Source organism: Pelophylax lessonae (assembly GCF_965119305.1).
Source record: "Pelophylax lessonae genome assembly, chromosome: 4".
NCBI lineage: Eukaryota > Metazoa > Chordata > Amphibia > Anura > Ranidae > Pelophylax > Pelophylax lessonae.
Window position 1 is genome coordinate 236,294,167 of NC_138771.1, and position 24,522 is coordinate 236,318,688.

The 24,522-nt window shown below is 42.3% G+C and overlaps 1 protein-coding gene across 3 annotated transcripts in view; it reads left to right on the forward strand.

Annotated features, from left to right (window-relative positions):
• Positions 1–24,522, forward strand: part of IMMP2L (inner mitochondrial membrane peptidase subunit 2) — a gene marked incomplete at its 3' end in the record, with an annotated part of 1,518,208 nt that overhangs the window by 72,340 nt on the left and 1,421,346 nt on the right. For 2 of the 3 annotated variants that reach the window (XM_082255169.1, XM_082255170.1), the window contains exon 3: positions 2,335–2,438. In XM_082255169.1, the coding sequence (XP_082111295.1) occupies positions 2,335–2,438 (104 nt within the window). Of the gene's footprint in view, positions 1–2,334; positions 2,443–24,522 lie in introns of those variants that run through there. The other variant, XM_082255171.1, reaches the window with a different exon arrangement.

Below are 24,522 nucleotides of genomic sequence, written 5' to 3' on the forward strand. Positions count from 1 at the left end.
GGTGGCACTGATGAGGAGGTACTAATATGCCGCACTGATGAGCACTGATAGGCGGCACTGCTGGGCACTGAGAGGTGGCACTGAGAGGCGGCACTGACGGGCGGCACTGATGGGCACTGATGGGCGGCACTGATTGACACTGACGGGTGGCACTGATGAGCACTGATGGGCGGCACTGATGAGCACTGATGGGCAGCACCATCAGTGCCCACACTCAGTGCCCATAGTGCTGCCAGTCAGTGCTCATCAGTGCCTAGATGAGCAGGCACTGATGGGCACTGACTGGCAGCACTATGGGCACTGATTGTGGGCACTGATGGGGGGCACTGATGGCGGGCACTATGGGCACTGATGGTGGGCAGTTAGTGTGTTTAATGTACCTTGTGTAATCAGGGCACTGGTATTCAGTGCCCTGATTACATTCTTCTGTGTCCCCGACGGCTGATCGGCTCTCCTCCTTCCTCACACGCAGTCTCTGTGTGAGGAAGGAGCGCTGGCGATGAGAGATGATCTCATATGTTTACATATGAGATCATCTCTCATTGGACGGTCCGATCACGTGGTGAATGGCCGCTGTGATTGGCCATTCACCACGATCTGTGATTGGCTGTGTCCAAGGGACACGGCCGACACAGATTTTCCCTGGTGCGCGCTCGCGGGAGCGTGCGGGGAGCTTGTGTCTGGGAGGCCGTTTAAAGACGGCCTCCCGAAAATGTGAGTCCGCGCTGCAGCCGTACTTCGGCTATAGCGCGGATGGGAGGAAGTTAATAAATGCATTTATGCTGAAAACACAATCCTGCTGTCTTGAGTTTTAAACACATTATCAGCTCATCCCACATACTTGGGGAAGAAGAAACAGCATTGTGTCTCCAAATTATGTCATTAGAGGAAAAAAAGGGTAAATTCTCCACTGAGATGGGATGGGTTGGAATTAGAGAACCATGAGGTGTTATCCAGTGATGAATCATCTGAAAGGACCTGTGGCAAATACCTGACCTTGATCTCAAACATTAGAATCTATTCTAGAGCTGTGTATGTGTGTAATACCCCAATAAATTAGTTGGACTCTTTTTGCTAAAAAGCCAAAAATAATAGTTCTATTTTGAAAAAAAAAAAAAAAAACATTTAAACCAATCAGCTTCAGATTCCTAAACATGGGTAAAAAAGCCTATTATCTCCTTGTAATAGTTTCTGAAGGTCAAACTACAAGCAGCCCCAACAGTGATCACTGAAGAAACAGGTATGTGGCCTTCGTTGAAGACATAGTAGCAAATGGCCACATGGGATAGCATTTAAAAAATTGGGAAGAGGGTGTTCTATGCTCACTTTATTGTTTTGAAATTTCCCTCATTTCTTCCTCCCATGCTCACATCCAAGACTTATCCAGAGCCTCTCCTGTTGTCTTGACTTCCCTATCCCAACCTGTATGGCTAATCTTCTACTTTTTCCCCTGGGAAACACTTCTCTTCAGGGAATCCCACCTATGCCACCTATAGCTAACTGAATTGTACATTTTTGAACAATTTATCCCCACGCAATTGCTACTTTTTCTAGCACATGCTCTTCCCTTTACATTGTAAGCTCTCAAGAGCAAAGCCCTTCCAACCCTTTTGTCTTGAGCTGTATTGTATTTGAAATGTAAAGCATTGCACAAACTATTGGTAATATATAAACAATATATAAACAAAGCTCCGGTTCTCCCACTTACACCCAACAGGTGCTTGCTCTGTAGTAGATATGAGTTTGAAGGCCAAGCTGTTGGGGAGTATAGCTGTAAAATAAAGCATATCTGATTAGAACCTGCTTAACATGTATAAACAATATATAAACAAAGCTCCGGTTCTCCCACTTACACCCAACAGGTGCTTGCTCTGTAGTAGATATGAGTTTGAAGGCCAAGCTGTTGGGGAGTATAGCTGTAATAAAAAGCATATCTGATTAGAACCTGCTTAACATGAATGAGTATAGTGACTCTTAGGTTTTACAATCCCTTTAAATGAAAAATGCTGGACTGTTTGCTTTACAAAACTCTTAAACTCCAAAAAGGTTGTTTTTGTACTTTCTATGGATACCATGTTTTCTTGGTGGGGTTAGGAATATATTGGTTTTGGGTCAGCATGAGCATGAATTATTGCATTCATTTTCTAAGTTTTATAGGCTTCGTAGGATTCTCTCTATTGGAAACCAATGTACTTTCTTTTTCACACTTAGTGATACTTCTTGTTGGCAGCACATGCTTGTTCTCCCATCTTTTATGTGTACAATAGATTGGAAGAGAGAAGAAAGACATCAGGGAAATAATTTTTACATAAAGCTGTCGTCTTTCATTTTTAGCCTTCGTTGAATCCAGGCGGAAGAAATGAATCAGATGTAGTGCTGTTGAACCGATGGAGAATACGAAATTATGAAGTTCAGCGCGGGGACATCGTCTCTTTAGTGTAAGTGGAGACTTTCAGTACTTGGTATCATTTGTTTACAACCCCATAGATGCTTTATGAAACTGCACATCAGGTTCACAGACATTTGTGAAGATACAGTATGTGGTACTGTTTTATGCTCAATGTATCACAATCAGTTCATTTCTTGTCAGTAGCAACGTGGTTGCACTTAGTCGGTTTATTAGTATAGCATTGTTACGGTTATTGCTATTTGGTATGTAGTTGAAATTTTGATATAAAATGTGTGTTTTTGGTTCGCCATCCTAAGACACCTCTCCAAAAGCTTGATCACCAACACTAAATTATATGAGCACCCAAATTGGACATATGCCGTCATTTTATATAGCAATAAATACATTTACCTTTGTATCTTGTTGCTCAATAAAGGCAAAGAGTACCAAATTGTTGGACACAATGGGTGTCTTCAGCGGCCTTTTGTTAGTCCAGACCCCTTGTGTGTTGCTGTACCTTTTAAGGAGTAAGGGCTTACAGCTAAGTTGCCAGCTTGAATACTCCATAAAGTTTAGAGTTGGGGACTACTCCTTTGCAGAGATGTCTTGGTGTGATGGGTGTGGCTTTTTATGACATTGCAATTTATAATCAAAAAAAGTTTTGTTATTAATTGAAATGTGAGAAACTAATTATAATTCGTTTTTTTTTTTTTTGAGCTGAATGACTAGGTCATGTGCCGGTTACATTTTTTTGTATTGTAATTGATTGTAGTAAAGAACTTCGCTTGAAAGATATTATCTGCCTTTCTGTCATCTGTGGTCTAGGGTCAGGGCCAAAAGATGGCACTGTTTCACAAATAACTGAGATTTAATTAGAGGGAAATTGTTAGTCAATAAAAATCCATGTCAAAACACAGGAAAGCATAGATGTACAAAATCCTTTATATTTTATGGTGTTTCAGAGAGATTTTTTTTACAGACTCTATACAAACAAAGAGCATCACTTCCTTTCATAGTAATTTAACCTTTTCTGTAAGTACATCTTTCACAGATGTTCTGTTTGTTGCATTACCTAGTGATCTTTCTCTCAAAACAAGATGTTTTTAGATTTTTTAATCTTCTTTTTTGTAATCATTTTTTAATGTATTAAATAGTTCATTTTGTCAGATTATAATCAAACCTAAGCTGTGATTGTACCAGTCATAAACTTTTCCATATTGGTATGCGATTCATTGGCTTCGTGCAGCTCCCAGACCTGGTGAATCTTGCATGGTTTTGAACCTGCCTGTAACTAGCATGATACAAACTGGATTATCCTCAGGAGCCTTAATTTCCTTATGGTTTGCTTTACAAGGTCACTTTCACACTTCGCTTACGGTGAAGGAAATGATCACCCACCTAATATAGCTCATGAGATTCAAGTAGCTGCAGTGATATCATTCCTCTTCATGCAGCAGAGAAACAATGGAGGCTAATATAACTTCATAGGAAATTATCAAGGTGCAGAGCAATAGTAATAAAATCGTTTCTATACAATGACAATGATCAGCTATGTTGTATACTGTTGTTTAGCACAGCATTTGGCCAAACTGCCCTCTGCAGGAAACCTAAGTTTGTGGCTGTAATAGGACAGTAAATTTGTTTGTATTCAAGTTTTTCACATCTAGCTTTTTAATTCCAATACGTTTTTATTGAATTTTTAAAAAAAATTAATAGCAGAGACAGAAACAGTGTGCCCAAAGGGCAATTTGAAAAACAATTCTTTCAAGGTTCAAAGTCAGGTGAAAGGTACATTATGAAGTAATTTCAAAATAAAAGCTCAATAGATTGAGCATATAAAAAGTCAACATACTGGGTATGTACCGAGGATGAATTGTCGGTAGTTGGTTACAAATTTTGCAATGGTTAGTGTGAGAGAAGTCACTGCATTGAACAACTCGCCTTTATGTAGGATTTAATGTAAGATAGTATCTAAGTTTAGTTAGATTTAGCATACCAATATATCCATGGTTCCCATTCTGTAGACGCTTTTTGAAAGTTGCCATTGGTCGAGGCAAACATTAGTTCATAGGTAGCATGGATTTGAATGGTTTGAATAACTTCGCCTACAGTAGGAGGTTTATGTTCTTTCCAGTGCCTAACTATTGTCAGACAGGTCGCTAGTAGAATATGAACCAGTACTGTTCTCATCTGGCAGGGAATGCTCTCTATCCCCAGAGAGCATAGTGCCAATCCCGGGGACATTGTGATTTTGATCCCTAGTATTTGAGAGGTAATCACTGAGATGTCCACAATATGGGGATTAATGTACCCTCCTCTTCGCACTTTCTCCAACACTCAGGTGATGAATGTGGTGAGAATTTGGATATGCGTTGAGGTGTTAAATACCACCTCAAGTTCAGTTTTTGGGTTAATTCCCAGAGGTTGGCTGCATATGTGGTATATAGAGCTTTTTAGGAAGTCGTCCCAGAGTCCCATTCCCATTGTTCATATGGAGTGATCTTAATAAAATAATATTTATGGTTGAACATGTTATAAAATAAGGATATTCCTTTTAGTTTACTGGCATTCACCTTGAGAACCTGGGCAATGCGCCAAGGTAGAGCTAAGGTCCTGTTTTTGTTGTTTTCACATCTAGCTTTTAGAAATAGGACATGTAGCATTTATCTGGCAAGGTATGAAATCACTCATTCTGCAGCATTTGGAGAGCTCCATCCTACATATGTCTTAGGGCTGCCAGGAATCAGGTTCCCAGTGTCCTTTAAAGTTACAGTGGACATCAAATAGTTTCAAGCTTTTTGCTACTGGTATCAATGTAAATATGTATTTTTCTGACCATCATGTACTGGAAATGACATTTGTTTGCTACAGCTTTTCTTTTAATTTTAAAGGTTTTTTTTTTACGTTTTTTTATTTTATTTAAAGGTCTCCTTTTTGGTTTTTTTTTGGCTCCAGTGCGGAAACAGCCTCCCCCCTGCTTGTTTGGGATATGTTTAAAAAGCATTGTCGCCTTCTGTTGAGCGAACGCATTAATAGGCACAAGCGCTCGTCTGAGGTGTCTTACACCCAGGCGCTGATTCGCCTCCGTGAGCTGGAGGACCATTATGTAGAGGCCCCCTCTCCTACTAACCTAGCTGATTTTAAACTTCAATCCCGGGGGGCTGACCAACTATGTTTTGAGAAAGGTAAACACTGAATGTTCTTTGCGAAACAACGGCTGTTTGAACACGGAGAGCGCCCTGGCAGGCTACTGGCCTATCTGGCCCATCTTGATTCTAGGCCCCCTGTAGTGATAGCATTGCATTCCCAATCCCTGGGCCTTGTGACGGAACCGGCTGCAGTGGCTGCTGAATTTGTTGCCTTTTTTAAAGAGGTCTATGAGTCTAGGGCTGCCTACTGCCCTCAATCATTATGCACTTTCCTTGACGAGCTTACTTTTCCTACACTTACTGACTCCCAGGTTCAGATTTTGGAGGTCCCTATAACGGAGGAGGATATCGTGACGGCGATGTCCCTTTTTGCGAGATCTAAAGCCCCTGGGTCGGATGGCTTGCCAATCTAATTTTATCAGGCGTTTTCGGAGCCGCTGGTTCCCAGACTCCTTGAACTGTACCAGGCGGTCTTTGAGGCCAACACCTTGCCAGACTCTATGAGAGAAGCACTTATTGTGCTGATCCCTAAGCCAGGCAAGGATCCCCATCAGCCAGGATCGTACAGACCGATATCATTGTTGCAGACGGATGTTAAGATCTTGGCCAAGATTTTGGCCTTCCGCCTTCAAAGAATACTGCGTTCAATACTAGGCGCTTATACATTAACCTCCAGGCTTCTCACTCACAGATTGGCACCAGGGTGGTGGTTTCACTGGATGCAGCCAAGGCTTTTGATTCTGTTGAATGGTCTTACCTGTGGCAGTGTCCCGCTGCTTCGTTTTTGGCCCTAACTTTATCAAATGGCTTTCTATACTATATACTTCCGCAAGAGCGAGGGTGGTTGCAAATGGGTGGACCTCTGCCTCCTTCCCCCTTTCTAGGGGGGCACATCAGGGGTGCCCCATTTCTCCTCTGTTATATACCTTGGCGGTTGAGCCACTAGCCATGGCTCTGAGAGCCCACCCTGGTGTTAATGGACTGAGCTCTGGATCTCTGGTGAAGAAAGTCGGGTTAATATGCAGATGATATGATTCTGTACCTCGCTGATTTCGGATCTTCACTCGAAACCACCCTTTGCCTCATTGAGAGCTTTGGGACCTTCTCAGGCTTAAAAATCAATTGGGACAATCCCAGATCCTTCCTATCGATGTCTTTCCTCCTCCGGCGGAGCAGGCTTCACTGCCACTGAAGAGGGTTAGTTTGATTGGATATTTGGGGGTCCGGGTGTCCTGGGATTTGTTGGACTTTGTTCCCCTGAATGTTGAACCCCTGGTCTCGTTGATCAAGAGCAAGACGCAGGTTTGGACTAAGCTGCCGTTAGGGGTTATGGGTCGCATTGGCCTGGTGAAGATGGTCCTGCTTCCCAAGATTTTATATGTCCTATGGCATTCTCCAGTTTGCATTCAATTGAAATATTTTAAGGTCATGGAGTCTATCCTGAAATCCTTTATCTGGGGCCCTTCCAGGCACAAGTTATCTTGGAGGGCTCTGAAGTGCGGTTCCTGACCTTGGCATGTATTATATAGTGGCCCAGCTGTCCCATTTATATTACTTTGACAAAAGTGACAGACAGAGATATGAGTCTCTTGTTTGTATGGAGTCTTATGGTCATTTCCCACATCCCTTTTGCAAAATCCTGAGAGGCCTTGGGGGTGCCGTGGGCAGCTCTCGTAGGCTCTCTCTGGCATTTCACAATAAACGGATCTGGGATCTGGCGGTTGCGAAACTAGGCTGCTCTCCTCTCCACGAGGATACGCCCCTGTGGTATAATAGACATTTGAGGGAGCTGTTGCTGATTCCTGACCTGCGGATCTGGATTCAGCATGGTATCTATCAGCTTTCCCATGTTCTTCATGGTGGCTGCCTTAAAACGTTTGATCAATTGAAGGCTGAGTTTCGGCTTACAAACTCCATGTTTTTTCGGTTCCTCCAGCTGCGCCACGCATTGCGAGCCCAGTTTGATGGAACTTACCCCCAGTTGCAATCCCTGGATGTTCTGATGGTCTTGAAGGGAGATGAGCCGAGGAAGTTGATCTCCATCTTCTATGACATTTAAAAACAAATTTATGCAGCGCTAGCATCTATAATAATTGGGTGAAAAAAATGTGTACCATACAATTATAGCTCAAATAAATGCATAAAGTGCTATAGTGCTAAAATCAGAATAAATCCAAACATACAGTATACTAAAATATCAAGTGCATAGAAGTCCTTGTGCAATGGTAAAAATATTAAAGTGCAATGAATGATATTATCCAAATAAACAATAAATAGTAAGTGCATAAAAAGTCCTTAAATTGTGATCCAAATAAGGTGCCAAAGTGCCAGGAAATCAAGGTGCTTGTGAAGTGATAGGTGCCCCTCTCGGTTCCCCACTCACCGGATTAATAATGAAAAAGGACCTTTATCGTTATTGCACAGTAGCCCAGGATCTGTATGGAACCTCTCCAATGTGACCTCCGATATTAAATGGGTCCGCCTCCGCTTCCACCATTAAACAAAAAGAGGGCCGTACATGGTGAATCCGGTGAGTGGGGAACCGAGAGGGGCACCTATCACTTCACAAGCACCTTGATTTCCTGGCACTTTGGCACCTTATTTGGATCACAATTTAAGGATTTTTTATGCACTTACTATTTATTGTTTATTTGGATAATATCATTCATTGCACTTTAATATTTTTACCATTGCACAAGGACTTATATGCACTTGATATTTTAGTATACTGTATGTTTGGATTTATTCTGATTTTAGCACTATAGCACTTTATGCATTTATTTGAGCTATAATTGTATGGTACACATTTCTTTCACCCAATTATTATAGATGCTAGCGCTGCATAAATTTGTTTTTAATTATCTTTTCTAAGAATTTCTTAGTGTTTGCAGCAGCTGCACACATTCACTTTTTTACTAATAATAATTTAACACACTGTGTAGCGCGGGTTTAAATTTGCTTTTTCATCTTCTATGACATGCTTATTACTCCATCGGCGACACAGCTTTCTCTCTTAAACCTATCTGGGAGGAGGATGCCGGAGAAATGGATGATGAGGACTGGAGTGAGGTGTTGGAGGTGGGCAAGTTGGTGTCTCCCAAGATGTCAGATAGGCTCACGCAGACCTATATCCTGCATAGGTCCTATCTTACGCCGATTTGACTGGCAAGGTTTGATCCCTCTCGCAGCCCGGACTGCTCCAAATGCCTGTTGTCCCCTGGAACCTTCGAGCATCTTCTCTGGCATTGCCCTCGTGTTAACTGTTTTTGAGAGCAGGTGATAGTTTTTACATGACCAGATGGGCTCCCCGGTTTCACTGGATCCTCGGCAATGTCTCTTAGGTCTGCTTACGGACTTGGAATTAGATAAGAGTACGTTGAAATTTATACATGGTGCTAGAAAAGTGCTGGCTTGGAGCTGGATGCAGTCCTCGTCTCCTACTTTGGATGCATGGATTGCCGAGGTGAATGCCTCTCTGCCATATAAGAGGCTCATTTATATTAATTCGGGGATGCCCTACTAAATATAATAAGATTTGGGATCGGTGGCTCTAGTCACCTCGGACATGCTCTACTTGATGACTCCACTCCGCTTGTTTTATGCCATGCCAGAACCTCCCACAAACAGATCAAAACAGACAGGCAGGGTAACATTTCTTTGTATGCTTGTGTATCCAGTATTGTTTGGGTGGGACCATGCGAGATGTTGGGGGACCTTTCTTTGTTTTTCTTGATTTTTTTTCTTTTCCCTTTTTTTTTTTTGTTGGTATTAAAGTGCATTTGCTGTTGTACGGATGTTTATGACCTGTGTCGTACTCCTTTTCAGTACTTGTATATTGCAGTTTAATAAACTTTGTTTCTGATTTAAAAAAAAAGGTCACCTTTTGTGAATGCGTTAAATATGTTAATTGTGGCCTGTTGAAACTTGTACTGAGACTACTATGGAGGCTGCTATTGCTAATCTTTTCCCTAAAATTGATAGTTGCCTGGCTGCCTCTAGCTACATTAATTTTGAGACACTGATATAGAACATGCCTGCAATTCAGGAAGGTCAGAGCTCCTAAACTGCCTACTAGCTTCAGGTCATAATTAAAGCGCTGATTCCATCGAGTAAACATGGCTTCCAGGGAACAAGTATTTTCAGAAATAGACATCAGCAGTTTCTGCCTCCATACTTCCTAAGAACAGATTTCCCTTTATTTGTACAGCATCAAAGTAAGCATACTATATGATAATGCTCTGATAGAATAATTGCCTTTCTTTGTCTCCTGCTAGTTAATAAAACTGAACTCATGCCCCCACAACAAGGGTTAGCTGCTCATTTATGTTTAGAGGATTTGGAAAAGCAGATTTACTTACATGAATCTCTGCTCCAGAAGGCTCCTCTGCTATGCTAACAGTGTAAAAAATGGTGTGTAGAACCTGAAATGAATAGCAAACAGTAAATCAATATAAAGTGAAAAAAATATTAAATGCAGTCCTCCATGACAGAAACAAAAAACTTATTTAAAAAGTCCACCTCCAACACCAACACCTCCTAAAGTGAACATGTCATTTCCAGCCACTGTATCGCCTCCAGGAGGAGACACTAGTGTTGACCAGAAATAAATAATAAACGGTAAATCAATATAAAGTTATAAAATCATCAATTAATAAATGCAGTCCTCCATGATAGAAGCAAAAAATGTATTTATTAAGTCCAGTGAAACAGTAGACTGAAACCATATCCAACACCTCCTGAAGTTAACATGTAGTTTCTAGCAGAGTGCTCAGAGGTCAGCCACTGTATCTCAGTAAAAGGAGAAACAGGATGAGCAATGCCAAAGCCCTACACAATGGCCTCCAGCAGGCCACTGGTGTGAAAGTCTCTGACCAAACAATCAGAAACAGACTTCATGAAGGTGGCCTGAGGGCCTGACATCCTCTAGTGGGCCCTGTGCTCACTGCCCGGCACCATGGCACTTGATTAACATTTGCCTTTGGACACCAGAATTGGCGGGTCTACTGCTGGCACCCTGTGCTTTTCACAGATAAGAGCAGGTTCACCCTGAGCCCGTGACAGACTTGAAAGGGTCGGGAGAAGTCGAGGAGAACATTATGCTGCCTCTAACATTGTTCAGCATGACCCATTTGGTGGAGGGTCAGTGATGGTCTGGGGATGCCTATCCATGGAGGGACGCACAGACCTCTACAGACTAGACAATGGCACTCTGACTGCCATTAGGTATCGGGATTAAATCCTTGGACCCATTGTCAGACCCTACACTGGTGCAGTGGGTCCTGGGTTCCACCTGGTGAACGACAATGCCCGGCCTCATGTGGCGAGAGTATGCAGCCAGTTCCTGGAGAATAAAGGAATTGATACCATTGAATGGCCCCCACGCTCACCTAACCCAAAACCCATAGAACAACTCTGGGACATTATGTTTTGATCCATCTGACACCACCAGGTTGTACCTCAGTCTTTTCAGGAGCTCAATGATGCCCTGGTTCACATCTAGGAGAAAATACCCCAGTACACCATCCGTTGTCTCATTAGAAGAATGCTCCAACATTTTCAGGCATGCATACAAACACGTGGGGGCCATACAAACTACTGTGAGCCAATTTGAGTTGCTGCATTGAAATTTCAGCAAAATGGAAAAGCCTGCTGCATCATTTTTTCACTTTGATTTTCGGGGGGTGTCTTTGAATTCAACCCTCTGTAGGTTGATAGTTTTCATTTCCATCAAACGATGTGGCATCCTTTTGTTCCAAACACATTACCCAGTCCATATCAGTATTGTAATCCAGCATGATATTTTTCCCCATTGAGATCTGATGTGTTTTCAAAGTGTTCCTTTAAAATTTTTGAGTAGTGTATATTTGCTTGTTGTTTTTTTTTCTAGGGGAAAGACGACTGATCTGAATTATATGTTGACCTTTTAGCAGTAAATAGAAACATTTGCTATGTAAAGCAGTGTTATCCTAAAATATATGGCTCATTATTTATCCTTTTTCTTTATATTCTGTGTAAATAATTTATCCATATGAGGTGAGTGCTGTTTGACTAGCCAGAATGCCAAATCCGCTTTAGCAGTGTTTGCTATGACTAATCTCACATTTCTTTGTCAATATGCTTTTCTCAAATTGGATATTGTTACAGCTCAATAGTTTCAATTTGGTCAAAGTCAGATTGGTTCCAGGATGAGTTTTTTTTTCAGGATATGTCACAGCAGTGCTTTCAAAACTTGCAGCTTAAGTATTAGTTTGTGTAGAGAAGTGTGTCCTGTTTGAATATATGTAATCCTATACAACCTAGATTCCAGTAAAGTGTAAACTTTGCAGGATGTAACTGTGCTGTGCCGTTTCAGTTTGCTTACAGTATAACTAAAGGCAAAACTTTTTTTTCTCTTTCGTTCACCGACGGATACAGCTTCAAGTCTTCTGACCATTGGGCTTTATGCTGTCTCTCTTTAGGAGTAGGACTAGGTGGAAACCTTTTTGGCCATGCCCCTGGGTCAGTCCTTTTCTGCTTAGTCAGGACTAAGGACCTAGCTCTCTGCTGGGATCTGCGGTTCTGGCATTTTTTCCAATTTAAATTTAATTTTTTACTTTTTCTTTATTATTTTTGTTCCTGTGTGAACTACAATCAACAGCCAAGCTGGGTGACGCACTGGTTATTCTAGATCATTATGGCCTTCCCAGTCTGGCCTGCGAACGCAACCCCACTATTAGCTCCACGCTAAGTTGGCCGCAACATAGCCCCACTGGAAGGGGGCTGGCCGGCGAATAAAACACTTTGCGAGGTCGCATAGCCCTGGTCACGACAACAGTCACGGTCAGAGTCGCAGCGTACCTCAGGCTGCAACACCACCATTCCAAGATGGTGCGGTGGACTGCTGGGAGTAGGGAAGGATGCTCCATCCTTTAAGGACCCCGTAGACAAACGAGCTGAGGCTCTGGTCCGATATCTCTTCAACGTGGCTGATTCAGTTTTGAGACGGCTATTTGCTATCCCCTTGGTATTACAGAGTTTACCGGAATGGGCTAAGATTTTACGCCAGGATCTGGAGGGGAGTCAACACCCTTCTGAGCTGGTGGACCTGGGGGATCAGTTGATCCAAGGGTTACATTTGTGATGCATCCCTAGATGTGGCCCCCTTGACCGGCAGGGTTATGGTGACGGCGGTGATCCTTTGCCGCATGATCTGGTGGAAGTACTGGTCGGCTGACCAGGCTTCTAAAAAGGTGCTGACTGATCTTCCTTTTGTAGGTGAACATTTGTTCAGTGCCTCTATGGAAGAGATTATTAAGGGCCTTACGCGATTTGCAATAATTTTGGATCTTGGGCAGAATCTTGATGATGCCACTATGTGAACTGAGCCAGTAAGCCTCTTATACAACTATAAGGAAAGAAAAAAAGGGTATTTATATTTTTTTTATACAGTATATTTTTATACACAAACATTTTGCTTTTCATTTCTATGTTGTTATTATTATTATTATACAGGATTTATATAGCGCAAACAGTTTGCAAAGTGCTTTACAAAATGAAGGCAGCCATTACAGTTACGATACAATTCAATACAAGATGAATCAGAGGTTTTAAACTGAATGGACTGTTTTACAAAGTAGAGTCTCACATATACTGTAAGCTTTGGCAATAAATCCCTGTTAGACATCCAACCTCAAGATTTTAAGTACAGGTCCACGTCAAGAAATCTACAAAATTGTCATGTACACATTTTCATTGCCACAATAAATATTTTATTTAACTTCACATGAATATTCTAGTTTTTTTCCCCTTCGTTAGTTTTCTTTGCAATTTGTGTGATGTAGTAACCCAGTGATGATGAGATAATTAGCTTTTTTCAATGTGGTAATTTATTGTTACATGCATTTGAAAAAATGTATTGGGTTAAAACAACTGGGATATGCATTTTTATTACCCAAAATTAATTCTCTGTTGTTGCTATTATATCTGGTTAAGATTATATATTTAACTTGATATGCTTGGAATTAGCCTGCATGTATTGTCTCAGTTGGCCTTGGGGGGGTCTATAGTTTAAATTGATGAGGAATTACTTATAACATGACCACTGAACACTTACATTGTCTTCTGTTCCATTTGGGTTTGGACCTGTAATACAAATATTAAAAACATCTAAAAAATTTATTAAAAAAACCCTTATAAAAGATGGTCTCTGCAATTCCTTATTCCACTGTTGAGCATGGTTAGGCAGCATCAGTTGCCATGCATCAACATTGCACACCCTAAACCCAGAAACTAGCATCGATGTACTAGAACAGGCCGCCCCTCCACAGTGCATTGCAGACAGGTGGTCCAGAAGTGGTTAATCAGAATACAGCATAAAATAAACACAGATGTGGCTAGGCAGAGTATTCCACCGGCCGCTTGCCTGCTCCAGCCTTCACCGCTGAACACAAACAGTATTCATAGAAAGAAACACAGCAATCCAATCAGCTTTCTCAAAGGCAAGCGCAACACTTGAGGCGGGCGGTGACATTATCGCGCTGGGCAGGGTTTGCATCACCATTGAGAAATTGACTCAAGTTTATTTTATGCCTGTGGAAATTTTTAAAAATTTAAGTGCAATATATATGTTAAGAGATCAATACATTTGTAGCTGTCTACACTATTTTGTTCTCTTTTTTGCTTCCTCCCATGATCCATTTATCTGGAAACCTGTCTTTTTCCTGAGAAAGATTGAAGCTGATATTTGTCAAGAAAGCGCAACTGACCCTAATTTACTAGTGGGGTGAAGGGCACTGTGGGTGTGGAGTGAAGTGGAAGAGATCATGTATCTCCTGTGAGAAGAGTTCATAAATTGTGAACCGATTGTATACAGATTGAATTGAATGGTGTATGGGACACTATATTTGGAATATATGCTGTTTGGACTTTTTTATGAATTTGGCATTTACTAGGGATGCACCGAAATTTCGGCCACCGAAATTTCCGGCCGAAAATGGGCCTATCCCATTTCGGCCGAAAATGGGTTAAAAATGCCGAAATGAATGGCCGCCATGAGGAAGGAGGAGGGCGCAGCGCAGGTTTGAAAAGACGCGCCTCTGGCCGGCCGCCCGCCTCCCAATGATGTCCCTTCTACTACGATGTGTATGAATGAACTAACAGACCGGGCGGGCGAGCGGCCGCTAATAGCTGTAACTATGTGAGCGCTGCGCTTCACTTCACTTCACTTCGCTGTCAGCGGGACGATGTGCATGAATGAACTGACACACCGGGCGGGAGGGCGGGGGGAGCGGCCGCTAATAACTATAACTATGTGAGCGCTTCACTTCCCTGTCAGAGGAGATACCCGCATGACAGGGAAGTGAAGTGCTCACATAGTTATAGTTATTAGCGGCCGCTCCCCCCGCCCTCCCGCCCCGGTGTGTCAGTTCATTCATGCACATCGTCCCGCTGACAGGGAAGTGAAGCGCTCACATAGTTACAGCTATTAGCGGCCGCTCGCCCGCCTTCCCGCCCTCCCACCCGGTGTGTCAGTTCATTCATGCACAATTGCACACATCATAGTAGTAGTAGTAGTGACATCACCGGGAGGCGGGCCGCCGGCCAGAGGCGCGTCTTTTGAATGAAGGACACCGGAGGAGCTGAGTGAGTAGGAGATTTTGCATCTTGGCATGGGGAGGGACACTAAGGCGGGGGGGGGAGGGTGTACTGACGAGAGGGACGCTGAGGCGGGGGGGGGGAGCTGAGGCGAGCTTACCAATGGTATTAGTATGAATTATGCAGCATGAGGGGGTTAATGTATTGTCACTGCAGGTCACTGATGCATTAGTGACCAACCAGTGGCAGTTAATTAACCCCTTTGTGCTGCATTAGTGCAACCAGTACCAGTGCAACCAGTGTTAATTAACACTGATACTGTTTGTAGTAATGCAGCACAAAGGGGTTAATTAACTGCCACTGGTCGGTCACTAATGCATCAGTGACCAGCAGCGACAATACATTAACCCCCTCATGCTGCATAATACAAAATACCATTGATAATTAAATTAACCACTTGCCAACCCGTCGCAGTACATATACTGTGACAGGGTGGCAGCGACAGGTGTACGTCGCTGCCTGCTTTTGGTGTATGCCCCTCTTCTATCTATTTTAAAATTATTTGGGGGAAAAAGTGATTTTCGTCTTCGGTTTCGGTTTTCGGCCAAGGGCATCCTGCATTTTCGGTTTCTGCACAGAATTTTCATTTCGGTGCATCCCTAGCATTTACACATTGATCAAGACTGGATGGGACTTTATCATTTTATTCATGTGGATCACATTTTTCCTGATTTATATTTGTATTTAGCTTATGTGCTTAACCTGCCTAGCGGTATCCCCGAGCGTGACTCGGGGTGGATTTTCTATGCTGTTATCGGTATCCCCGAGTCACGCTCGGGGTGGATGGGCAGAGCGCGCAGCGGTGTCTTACCTTCTCCTGGCGATCCAGCGATGATCTCCCATTGCTGTGATCGCCAGCCGTCTGAGATCCCCGCCGCTCGTCCGTCCTCCGTCGGTGTGATGACTTCCTAGTTCCGTTCCCTGCATGGGAGCGGAACTAGGGAGGGAAATTCAAACGTTGAACGTTGCACAAAACACAAACACACACATAACATATATATATATATATATATATATATATATATATATATATATATATATATATAAATACATACATATATATATATATATATATATATATATATATATATATATATATATATATATATATATGTATGTGCATATATATACAGTGCCTTGCGAAAGTATTCGGCCCCCTTGAACTTTGCAACCTTTTGCCACATTTCAGGCTTCAAACATAAGGATATAAAACTGTCATTTTTTGTGAAGAATCAACAACAAGTGGGACACAATCATGAAGTGGAACGAAATTTATTGGATATTTCAAACTTTGTTAACAAATATAAAACTGATAAATTGGGTGTGCAAAATTATTCAGCCCCTTTACTTTCAGTGCAGCAAACTCTCTCCAGAAGTTCAGTGAGGATATCTGAATGATCCAATGTTGACCTAAATGACTAATGATGATAAATAGAATCCACCTGTGTGTAATCAAGTCTCCGTATAAATGCACCTGAACTGTGATAGTCTCAGAGGTCCGTTTAAAGCGCAGAGAGCATCATGAAGAACAAGGAACACACCAGGCAGGTCCGAGATACTGTTGTGGAGAAGTTTAAAGCCGGATTTGGATACAAAAAGATTTCCCAAGCTTTAAACATCCCAAGGAGCACTGTGCAAGCGATAATATTGAAATGGAAGGAGTATCAGACCACTGCAAATCTACAAAGACCTGGCCGTCCCTCTAAACTTTCAGCTCATACAAGGAGAAGACTGAACAGAGATGCAGCCAAGAGGCCCATGATCACTCTGGATAAACTGCAGAGATCTACAGCTGAGGTGGGAGACTCTGTCCATAGGACAACAATCAGTCGTATACTGCACAAATCTGGCCTTTATGGAAGAGTGGCAAGAAGAAAGCCATTTCTTAAAGATATCCATAAAAAGTGTAGTTTAAAGTTTGCCACAAGCCACCTGGGAGACACACCAAACATGTGGAAGAAGGTGCTCTGGTCAGAAGAAACCAAAATCGAACTTTTTGGCAACAATGCAAAACGTTATGTTTGGCGTAAAAGCAACACAGCTCATCACCCTGAACACACCATCCCCACTGTCAACATGGTGGTGGCAGCATCATGGTTTGGGCCTGCTTTTCTTCAGCAGGGACAGGGAAGATGGTTAAAATTGATGGGAAGATGGATGGAGCCAAATACAGGACCATTCTGGAAGAAAACCTGATGGAGTCTGCAAAAGACCTGAGACTGGGACAGAGATTTGTCTTCCAACAAGACAATGATCCAAAACATAAAGCAAAATCTACAAAGGAATGGTTCACAAATAAACATATCCAGGTGTTAGAATGGCCAAGTCAAAGTCCAGACCTGAATCCAATCGAGAATCTGTGCAAAGAACTGAAAACTGCTGTTCACAAATGCTCTCCATCCAACCTCACTGAGCTCCAGCTGTTTTGCAAGGAGGAATGGGCAAAAATTTCTCTTTGTCTCTCGATGTGCAAAACTGATAGAGACATACCCCAAGCGACTTACAGCTGTAATCGCAGCAAAAGGTGGCGCTACAAAGTATTAACTTAAGAGGGCTGAATAATTTTGCACGCCCAATTTTTCAGTTTTTTATTTGTTAATAAAGTTTGAAATATCCAATAAATTTCGTTCCACTTCATGATTGTGTCCCACTTGTTGTTGATTCTTCACAAAAAATTACAGTTATATATCTTTATGTTTGAAGCCTGAAATGTGGCAGAAGGTCGCAAAGTTCAAGGGGGCCGAATACTTTTATATATATATATATATATATATAACGCATGAATTATAATCTAATCAATAATATAATTTTATTATATAATATAATATATATATATATATATATAATATTATATAATAAAATTATATTATTGATTCGATTATAATTCATGCGTTTGTGTTTCAAATTTATCACATCTGGGATGTCTACTAGAGTCTTGTTTTGGTCAGGTTTAAGTCAGTAATTACTAAGAATTGTAGGCCTATAATACATAACGCCAAATTTCCATGAAAAAAATTGTACCACTTTTGGTACAGAATTCCTGACATAATCATACCGCCAGGGAGGTTAATATTGATTTATTTGTATTATCACAGAGAGATTTTTATCATTTATAAATTATCACTATTTAGGTACTAACAATAAGGTGTAGAGGAAGCCTTTCACCATTGGATATAATCTATTGCATTAGACTGTGTGGGGATAAAATGTTGTAGGTGGTAGCTGCTTTCTTAGTTTTTTGTTTTGATATAGTGGTGTTGAGTAGCGTAGCTCAGGGTACCTATATTTATTTAAAAAAAATCACTGCTGCTGTGTTTGGAGTGTTAGATTTAAAGTGATTGTAAATGCTTGATTTTTTATTTTAAAGTAACAAACACGTCATACTTACCTGTTCTGTACAATATTCTTTTACAAAGCAGCCTCAATCCTGTTCTTCTTGGGTCCCCCTACCAGCGCTCATGTCACCCCCCTTCCCCCCAACAAATTCCCTTCATAGCAAGCTGCTTGCTATGAGGGCACCCGTGCATGCTAGTTCCTGAGCCCTGTTTTGTGTCCATTGACATACAGAAGTGTGACTTACCCCCTGCTTCCTCCTTACTGGCTGTGATTGACAGCCAATTGCTCCCGCTGCTGTCTCTGAGCCAGTGGGAGCTCTGCTCTCGTGCACATAGCTAGATTAAGATCGGGCTCAGGTAAAATGATTAAAGTAAGGTTAAAAAAAAAAAAAAAAAACTTCTGCCTTTAGGACCACTCTAACTGTTTTTTATAGAAATGTAGCATCTACTGGAATCCATCAACAGCATGATGTCTTCAGGAAAGTGAGCGCATGCTTACAAATAAACTGTTTACTTGTATACTACATAATTGAAGCATGTAAAACTATGGGTTGTATGCAGCTACCTTCCAGTTATTGTACACTGGTAAAAAAGCCCCAGTTTTGTCCTCAGGTGAAGAATGTCTTCTCTTTACTGAGAGAAGCCTACCTCTTTTACGTAAAGGCATCCACACTACTGAGAGAATCTTACCGCTTTTATTTGGAGGTTTTTTCCCATAAAGATTCAAAATTTCAGGCTGCACCATAGTCACTAGGGTTCCTTTCTGTGACTTCCGGATTGGTTGAGTCTTGGCTAATCCTTGGGGACCCCACCTGAAGAGGATGCTGGGCCTGCCTGTAATGATACTTAGGGCACTTGATTTTGCTTGATCACTCACCCTGGCAGAGGGGGCAATGTGTTGAGTTAGCCACAGGGTGCTAAACAGGTCCAGGGCTGTGGTCTGCTAGTGACCGAGACCTGTCCCTGGAGACCCCTTTGGGGTTATGCCCATCATAGAAGGGGAAGTCAGGATGGAGACTGAATATATCTGCTGTGGGAAGCAAAGGGCTTGTGCTCTTTTCTATCCAAGCATGCTAATCCTTCTATGGCTTTGGCTGCAGGGGGGTGCAGGCTGGGACACCTTTAATTTTGTAAAAAGTTTTCCAGTTCTAGAGACAACTAATCACATCCACATCCTATCTGAGCAAAGTATAATTTCCAAAAAGGGGGAATTCCCCTGTGGGGCAGCAGGACTTTAATGGCTGTGAGGTTGTCACTGAAGTAAACACATACAATGTTTTTAGCAGAAAAACTCTGTGAAACGCGTTGGAACATAATGTGCTATAGAAACAAATTGTATAAACATTGTTTGTAAATGCTGTTTATGGAGTTATGTCTGTCTGCTGATGTAGTTGTTTACCGGTTCAATACATGGATGCCTTTTATCAAACAACATGGTTATGGTTATCCGTGTATGGGCTTTTTAACATTTATGTATAATAAAGAAATGTTTTAATCCAATTGTATGTGTTGACCTCAGTGACAACCTCACATTCATTAAAGTCCTGCTGCCCCATAGGGAAATTTCCCCCTTTTTTGGAATCTGTACTTTGAATTGTGTGTCACAGCCTATTTACCTATTTAAAGAAGGGTATTTTGCAACCACATACTTCAAATTCAGTATCTCGGACCTTTTGGATTCTGTAGATAACAGGAGTCACAAATGAGCCCATTTATTCTCTGACTTTGTTCTTCCTGCTGATACACTACCTGAGAAAGAAGATCCCCTGCCCCATCTTCTGAGGAATTAGACCACAACCTTTGGCAGAGATTTCATCTAAGCTTAGGAATACCATTTCTACACTTATTGATGTTGTACACCTTGAAAAGCTATGTGCCCCTCCAAAGTGTTTAGCTCAGCAATCTCCCAATGAGGCGAGTTTCCTGCAAAATTGGATGGTTCCTGTGGTGGACCCAGCCATTTCTTGTCGTAACTAGACTCTAAGTTCATGTGGAACATAATCCTGTGTTTAGGAACCCACTGGACAAGTAGTTAGAGGCTTTCCTCAAGGTCCAGTGTGCCCCACCATACATCTGCAGTTGCATCCATGGCCATCTGCCAGACCTTAGCTGACTTAATACATGGCCTGAGACCTTAGCTTCATTTTAACCCATCTGTCCATTTGACACCATCTGGAGCTTTTACCTTGGTGCCCTACACTACTGTGTAAATGGCTTGGCAGATTTGACAGATCTCCAGGTTGAGCCTCCTCTCTGTCCATACTGTATGCAAAGAACCCTTTAACTGATTTGCCGATGTGCAGAAAACTCATGCAAGAAACACCTAATGCGGTTTTCCTTTGAAGGAGAATGTCTATTAGGTCCCTACTATGAACAAGTACATCAAGGAGATCACAGGCAGTAAGAATACTATCCTCCCTCAGGAAAAGAAGGCTTGCACTTTTGCAAGTAGACCATCTACTCTAGACCCTAGCTTCATTTAAACCCATCTTTCCATTTGCCACCATCTGGAGCTTTTATCTTGGTGCCCTACACTACTGTGTAAATGGCTTGGCAGATTTGACAGATCTCCAGGTTAAGCCTCCTCTCTGTCCATATGCCAAGAACCCTTTAACTGATTTGCTGATGAGCAGAAAAGGAGATCATGGGCAGTAAGAATACTCTCCTCCCTCAGGAAAAGAAGGCTTGCACTTTTGCAAGTAGACCATCTACTTTAGACCTCTCAGGCCTCCAGGTCCAAGTCAAAGTCTGGAACACAATTTTGCTAGAAGGTATAGACCTCCAAGCTAGCCGAGGCTCGAAGTTCTCTTCTCAATGACGAGGGGCTCTCACTTGTCATTGTGGTGATATGTTTGTCAACCTTTTTGGCCTCCTGGCCCCAAGAGACCTATGATGGTTGGGTCCAGACTGAACATTCCAGGGCCACAAACTGGATTTTTTGACTCTGCCTTCTTCTTGCATTCTGCTCAAACTTTCCTCCTTCCATGAGAAGATAGGTGCATTTTCTTGCGGCTGTTCAGCGGCTCCTTTCTCAGAGGATAATTGCTTCAGTCCAGAATGAGGAATGATTACAGGATTTTTATTTAAATCTATTCACAGTTCCCAAGGCAGAGTGAGGCATTTGGGCCATTCTGAATCCTAACACTCTCATCTTGTTTCTGAAGGTTCAAAAGCTCCACCTGGAATTGGCTAGGTTGGTCATTTCATTCCTCCTTGGGGATTTTCTGGCCCCAGTGGACATTTGTGAGCCTTTCTTGCACATTCCAATTTCCTAGCTCACCAGTGCCATTAATGTTTTTCTATGGGTACACAGGATTACCAGTTTATCACTCTTCCCTTTGGCCTGTCCACAATCCACCTCCACTGGGGTTTTGCTCAAAGATTAGTTCTCCCTTTTCCTGTCAGCCAATGTCCAGCAAATAATGCATACTCTACAGTGATTTAGTTGAATCCTCAACCTTCAGAAGTCGTCACTGGATCCAACCCACTGCTTAGAGTACTTGGGCCTGATTTTGGATATGACCCTGCCTAGGATTCTGCTGTCCCTGAAAAAAACTTCTGTTCCACCACTTTTGTGACTTTGGTCCTTTGGCCCCAAGGTCTTGCGCTTCAGAGTTTTCCCCTGGTAGCCAGACCCTGCATCTTGTACCCTGCTCCCCTTTTTCCTGATACCAGTCCTGGTTCCCCCCTTCCTTGCATCTGCGATATTACCCTGTTTCTCTTCCGTTCATTGACAAACACAGCTCTAATTTCTTCGCCATAGTGTTATGCTGCCCTCTACAGGGGTAATACTAGGCAGACAACACAAAAGCTTGGCTACCCCCCGTGGGCTGTGCTCAGCTGACATAATCCCCTTCTCTGCTTAGAGATTCTCAGTTTTGTAACAAGCAGTAACAGAAGCATAAAAACTACTTGGGGGGGGGGGGGGTGCTGTGTCTGTCAATGAACTCAGAGAAAAAGCTGCTGCTGGTTGCCTTCTTTTGGTACCCTTGACACTCTGGTGTGGTGGATTTCCAACCCAGTGCTGGAAACCGGGAAACCCTCCCCCCCCAAAAGATGTGGAAAGTTCTCACAATGGATGCCAGCCTGTCAGACTGTGGAGAGTCCTAGATGCCCTCCCAGTGCAGGGGCCTTTGTCTTCAAAAGAAACCTGTCTTCCCATCCAAATCCTGAAATTCAGGGCTATTCAGTTGGCCCTTTTAATATCGAAGTCGCCCATTGTGAGGTTTCCCGACAAGAATCCAGTTGGGCAGTGCCACAGTTATGGTCTATATCAACCATGAAGGAGGTACTGGAAGTCACAATGCTAAAAGGGAAGCAGAAATGATCCTCTCTTTGTTAGAACTGCATATTCCTGAACTGTTTACCATCCATAGCCCAGGAGTGGCAAATTGGCAGGTGGACTCTGTCATCAGCGTCTGGATCCGCATGAATGGGATCTCTATCTTGAGGTGTTCCAAGCCCTTTGAAGGGGGTAGAGGCATGGATTTCCTGCATTAGGGTAAACAATGTTGAGGGATTAGTATCATCCCCTCACCCCCCCCCCCTTTATACATGCCTGAGCCCTCACTCGACCCAGCACTGTGCCTGTCTGTAGCGACTGTCTCCGCTCCCCCTTTATACCTGCCTGAGCCCTCACTGGACCCAGCACTGTGCCTGTCTGTAGCGGCTGTCTCCGCTCCCCCTTTATACCTGCCTGAGCCCTCACTGGACCCAGCACTGTGCCTGTCTGTAGCGGCTGTCTCCGCTCTCACAGGCTTTGCTGGGGCGGGGGACAGGGCAGAGCTGTGCTGTCTGTGACTATGCGCGGAGGCAGCGTAGCTCAGGATTGAATCCGAAGTTGTGCCACCATAGGAAGGGGCTTCCTATGGTGGCACATCGAGAAGAGGAGGATTTAGAAGCACTGGAGGGGGATTCGAGTAGGGGAGGATCTGCTTGGTGCAATTCTGTTGAACAGAGCAGGTAGGCATAACAAGTTTGTTTTTAAATTAATACACTTTATAATAACATTCATTAAGGTTGCAATTTCGTATATATTGATTGTTTGGATATAACAATTATGGACACTTTGTTTACACTTTTGCACTTTTATTGGAACTCCAAGAAAGCCCCTAAAGGCTTAGTTGAAATACACATGTTAACAGTTTTACCTCCCAAAGAACATGTCATTCTATTCAACCACTTGTGTGATCCAGACTGCACATCGAGAACCTTGATCTCTTTTGCAGCAGCTCAGCTAGGTCAAAAACTCAACCCTACCTGCTAAATGGACTGCAAAGGAGAAGCTGCACATTGATAAGGTCATCCCTCTGTGCATTTGGGTCTGTCTACGTAGCAGCATGCTCTTAGTACATGTGAACTGCAGCAGAGCTTGGTTATGCCTTAGTGCTGAAAGTAAAAATCATTTGTTTAAAGAAGCAGTATATCAGGTTGTGTGTGTTTTCTTTTAGTGACAAGGTTAAAACTTTTTATCTTAGAATCAGGATTGTGTACTTTTTTTCATTACTATATTTCAAAGGACTTTTTCAGCTATCAATATCGGGAAGCAGGAGAACATTTTCTTCTACATCATTCTTATCATTCTGGTTACTTTGAGCAACTTTATCTAACGATATACATTAGTGGAACCATAGATTAAAATCTTCTTTGGCTAAATTAATTCATTGTTGACTTACTATCTAGAACCAACTTTTCAAGATTAAGTGCTGTCAAAAAACTATATGTTGGTTATCTTTTTGAGACTAAAAAAAAAAAAATGTATTTTTAGACAATCTTGAAATGTTTATATTTTTTGTATTTTTAAACTACATCAAAAAAAAATCTGAACAGTTTGTCAGTCTGAAATAGTGGCCATAGACATTAGGTGACAGTCCTCCAATTCAGTCAGTTTCACACACTCTGTTTTTCCCATTTGAAAAGATGTTGCTGGATCTGCCCAGTGTTTTCTCACTTCTGTTGCACTAAACTCCTGGTGCTCAGAATGTTCCTCCGTACAGTAGAGTGTAATCTGGTGCAA